Source organism: Myotis lucifugus, unplaced genomic scaffold (assembly GCF_000147115.1).
Source record: "Myotis lucifugus unplaced genomic scaffold, Myoluc2.0 scaffold_1239, whole genome shotgun sequence".
NCBI classification, from domain to species: Eukaryota; Metazoa; Chordata; class Mammalia; order Chiroptera; family Vespertilionidae; genus Myotis; species Myotis lucifugus.
In genome coordinates this window covers 74589-79569 of record NW_005872287.1, presented here as the reverse complement: position 1 = coordinate 79569, position 4981 = coordinate 74589, and the positions used below count along the sequence as shown (strand labels likewise).

The 4981-nt window shown below is 62.7% G+C and overlaps 1 protein-coding gene across 1 annotated transcript; it reads left to right on the top strand.

Moving 5' to 3' along the window:
• Positions 1-21: 21 nt before the first annotated feature.
• On the top strand, positions 22-4767 carry PUS1 (pseudouridylate synthase 1; the record flags this gene model as incomplete). The annotated part of the gene is given in 6 exon segments (XM_006109895.3): positions 22-130; positions 133-146; positions 1509-1646; positions 1991-2093; positions 2299-2981; positions 4464-4767. Coding segments are annotated over 6 exon segments (1095 nt in total), but the record flags the coding sequence as incomplete, so codon positions are not given.
• Positions 4768-4981: the final 214 nt, after the last annotated feature.

Genomic DNA, 4981 nt, shown 5'->3' with positions numbered 1-4981 from the left:
CACGGCGGGGCCGGGTTCTGGAGGACCCGAGCAGCCGCGAAGAAGCTCCAAGAGCAGCGGCGAGGACGGGAGCAGCCCCGGAAGCTGCCCAAGCGCAAGATCGTGCTGCTCATGGCCTATTCGGGGAAGGGCTACACGGCATGCAGGTGCGGGGCTCGGGCCGCTCCACTCGCCGGGGACGCGCTCTGGCTCCGGGGAGGGGCCTGGGAGCGAGCGAGGCGCCTCGGGAAAGGGCCGGAGCCCCGCTCTTCTGCGCCGCGCTGCGGGCGAGGCTGAGACGGCAACCCCAGCGCTTGGACCTGGCTGCATCCATGGGAGATGGGCACCAGGGCGTTGGCTGCTCCCGCGGTAGTCGCGGGCCCGCCCTGCCGCTGACCAGGGTCCTGGCCTCGGGCGTGTGATTGGCGCCCTCCTCGCCTGGCAGATGCTGGGACCCGAGACCCAAGCGCAGCCAGGCAGGCTCCCTGGAGTCAGCTGCCCGCGGGCAAGCAGGTGCCCTTTCAGGCGTCTCTCCCCAGCTCCCCAGCGGGGTCCTTTTCCGGAAAGGCAGACGGTGCCCCCCAAAGGCACGTAGATTTTCTTGCTCCTGGTGCTCAACTCTGGTCAGCCTGACTCAGTGAGAAATAAATTCACTGCTTGGACGGAGTGTCTAAGTGAAGGAAGTTTGGAAAAAGGTGGTGTCACCTTTACTGGAAATAGTGGTAGGAAGTGACTTTGTATCCTGTTTTAATTTTGAAAAGCACAGGCTGCACCATGAAGCCAAGTTCATGACCGACATGGTAGCCCCGGGTGTTTGTGGGAGCTGATCGTCCGCCTGTGCCGCTCTTTGACCCGGAATGCTTTTCTGAGGGTGATTTTGGTTACGTGAATTTTGCCTTAGGGCACTGCCTTAAGAATTTAGAGAGAAAGCTCCGTCATCTTCCATTTGCCTCAGTTTCCCCATCAGGGAAATGGGTGGAGAGTGACAGTAGCGCACAGGGCGGACAGAAGGACAGATTGAGATGAGAGGGAGGGGGTTGTTATCACTGTTTGTTTGTTTTTTAGAGAGAGACTTCAACTTGTTGTTTCACTTAAACTGGCAAGTTGTTTCATACAGGCTGTGCATGAAACAACGGGTTTAAGACAGGCGTGCCAAACCCAGCCCTGGCTGGCAATATCCCGGGTGTGTTCCTCTGAGCGAGGGGCCGGCAGTGATGAGGGCGGGGGTCCCTCTGCAACGGGGGCTGCAGACAGACGTGTCCAGCGGCAGGAGGGGGCTGGTTTCAGAGCTGGCAGGTGCAAGACACGGTTCCACTGCTGCCCAGGGTGGGGATTCCTAGAGACTCTGGGTACCCTCAGGGGGCTTCCCCACTCCTCCTGGGAAGGGGACGAGCCGCATGGCCACAGGTGCGGTCCCCATGCTGCGGGCTCGGGCACGCTGCGCCTGCCCCCGCCTGCTGGAGCAGTCTGGGCCCTCTCTCGTGGTCGGTGACCACATGAAAACCCACGTTTTCTCTTCTCTTCCTCAGAGGAATGTCGGGTCCTCGCAATTCAAGACCATTGAGGATGACCTGGTGTCGGCCCTGGTCCGGTCGGGCTGTATTCCCGAGAATCACGGCGAGGACATGAGGAAGATGTCGTTCCAGCGGTGCGCCCGCACAGACAAGGTAGGCGGCGTGCCATCTGGTTTCCACGGTCCACGGATCCCCTGCTCCGCCTCACCGTTCTGTCACCTGAGTCGCGTGGCCATTTCCCCCAGTGGCCGAGGGTCACCTCCGAGCTGGGGCTTTCTTTCCCATCCGCACGATGTCATACGTTACGCGGCACTCGCCCCCGTGGTATATAGAGCGTTGTTCTGGTGCCTGGTCATTCCCTGCGGACGCATCTCTAAAAGCAGGACTCCTCGGGGAGAAGATGTAACCTTTGCGTGGGCCGGCTGCCCAACCGACCCCGCGTGGTGCTTGCAGAGCCGGCCCCAGCTGGCCCCTCACACCCGGTGCCTCCTTTGCAGGGCGTGTCCGCAGCTGGGCAGGTCGTGTCCCTGAAGGTGTGGCTGATTGACGACATTTTAGAAAAGATCAACAGCCACCTCCCATCTCACATTCGAATACTGGGTAAGCCCTGCAGCACTCGACTGAAGTGCTCACGTTGGGGTCAGTGCAGGGCGCGCTTGACGAGCCCCTGGCCCCGGCCCCCCGCCAGCCCAGGTCTGACAGACACCGGGTCGTGTCCCCGCGGGTGTGGGGTGTGGGGTTCGGGGTTCAGTGTCAGGACAGGGCCCTGGCGTGTCTGAGGCCTTTGTCCTCGTCGCTCCCCCAGGACTGAAGCGCGTCACGGGCGGCTTCAACTCCAAGAACAGGTGCGATGCCAGGACCTACGTCTACATGCTGCCCACGTTCGCCTTCGCGCACAAGGACCGCGACGTGCAGGACGAGACGTACCGGCTGAGCGCCGACACGCTGCGGCAGGTGAACCGGCTGCTGGCCTGCTACAAGGGCACCCACAACTTCCACAACTTCACCTCGCAGAAGGGGCCCCGGGAGCCCAGCGCCCAGCGCTACGTCCTGGACATGTTCTGCGAGGAGCCCTTCGAGCGGGATGGCATGGAGTTCGCCGTCATCAAGGTCAAGGGGCAGAGCTTCATGACGCACCAGATCCGGAAGATGGTGGGCCTGGTGGTGGCCATCGTCAAGGGCTACGCGCCCGAGGACGTGCTGGAGCGCAGCTGGGGCGAGGCCAAGGTGGACGTGCCCAAGGCGCCGGGGCTGGGCCTGGTCCTGGAGCGCGTGCACTTCGAGACGTACAACCGGCGCTTCGGCGGCGACGGGCTGCACGAGCCGCTGGACTGGGCGCGGGAGGAGGCGGAGGCCGCGGCCTTCAAGGAGCAGCACATCTACCCCACGATCATCAGCACCGAGCGGCACGAGAGGTCCATGGCCCAGTGGCTGAGCACCCTGCCCACGCACGACTTCAGCGCCACTGCCCACGCGGCGGGCGCCAAGGTGGGGCTGGGGGCCGGGGCCAGGGGGCCGGAGGGGCGGGCGTAGCCCTTCCAGGAGCTTGTCTCATGCTCGCCCGTGTCTGTCGTCCGTGGCTGAGCTTCTGACCCACTGGGTGCTGGTGTCATCGTGCCCACGGTAGCCATGAGCAAGCTGGGGCACAGAGAGGTACATCACTCCCCCCAGGTCACACAGCAGCGGGAGAAACCAGGCCGGGGCAACGTACCAGGTGGCTGGTGACCCTGAAACACGGCCTTAGTGCTCACTCCACGCTTGGTGACCCTGGGCGAGAGACATGCGTGGGTGGCGTCTTTCCGTTTGTGACGTGGCGGTGACGGGAGGACGCCTGTCTTGGGCTGGCAGTGCCGGTCATCACAGGCCCTCTCTTGCTGGTTTAGCGGGTGACACCCCGCCCCCCTCCCTGGGGGTATCTTCCCGTGACCTGGGTGTATCTGGGACATGTTGTCGTCCTCCACACCTGGAGTTGTAAACTGTCCCTGCAGGTAGGTGCACAGGGGCAGCAGGCAGGTAACGAATGGCAGCCAAGGCCAGGGAGGCAATAGGGATGGGTGGAGACTGTAGCAAACCCGGAGCTCCTCTTCACCTGTAGGGGCGACGGCAGCTAGGCAGCAGCCAGTGGTGGCCACGTTGGCGGTGGGCCTGGGGTTGGCAGAGCTGCTCGCATTTTCCCAAGAGAAATGAGAAAAATGCCAGAATTTTATGTGAACTCGCCGACTCTTCAAATGTTGATGTTTATTATTCACTAGAGGCCCGCCTCCACCGTGGCCTGCCTCTCACGCAATCCGGGACCCCTCGGGGGATGTCAGAGAGCAGGCTTTGGTCCGATCCCCGCAGGCCAGGCCGAGGGACCCCACCTGTGCACGAATCCGTGCACTGGGCCTCTAGTATGCATAGAAGATCTTTGGTTAATCTCTTCCCGCCCCCCCCCCCCAACCCCTCTTCCCTCTGAGATTCATCAGTGTGTTCCATGTTTCCATGCCTGTGGTTTCCGCTCCTGCACTGAGGGTCTGCCCCCTGGTGGTCAGTGTGCGTCATAGCGATCGGCTGTGCTGAGGCTTTTATATAGATAGATTTCCCGAGGCGCGGCGAGGGCAGATGGAGCCCGTGTGCAGCTTTGGACCGGGGCTAGCCCAGGCCCTCTGCTCAAGTCCCACTGACAGGCTGCTGCCCACTTGCCGTCTCCACACCCTGCGGAGGGGCCTGCACCGTCCAGTTTGGGAGAACCTGGCTTCATGTCCCCTGCGCCACTGCCTCCTCTGGGGATTTGGAGGAGGCCTGTAAGGACCGCCCCCCCCCCCTCGCCCCGGCCCAGTTGGTCTGAGAATACATGCCGGGGTCACTCCACAAAGGGCAGGTTGGAAGGTGGCTTGGGGTGCACCGTGGACCGCTCCCTGCACGGGGAGGGAGCACCCGCACCCGGGCAGCCTGCCTCCCCACAGCCGCTCCTCTGCTCCTGCTCTGCAGGTCCCCAGCCCCCAGGAAGGCAGCGAAGAGGACGGAGACAGTGACTGAGCGGGGACGCCCCCGGAGACACGTGCACCAGGAGCCGCCGCTGCTGCCACCGGCCGCATCCCTCGCCAAGACGGGAGCCAAGACGCGGCCTCGCAACCTCAGGACCTCGAGACCCACATCGTTCTCAGCTTCCCTCAGGAGAACCGGCCGCCAATCTGTCTCAGCTCAGCGTGAACTCTGTACACCTCAGCGTGTAAAGACACTATTTTTCTAAGGAAATGATTTTCTTACTAAATAGATACAAGCTTTGCTTAGTTACTCCTTTCCCTTTTTTGGTTCTTTCTGCTCCTTTCACCGTGTGCTGCGTTGGGATGGGCGACGCGCGAGTGCGCGGACCGGACGTGCTCTGGTGGCTCCGGGGTTGAGACCCAGCAGGCAGTGCAGCGGGGTTCTTTCCAGGACTTGGCCTCAAGCCCCCAGGATGGGGTGTGGCTGCGTGTAGCGGAAGCCTGACAGGTGGCCCAGACAAG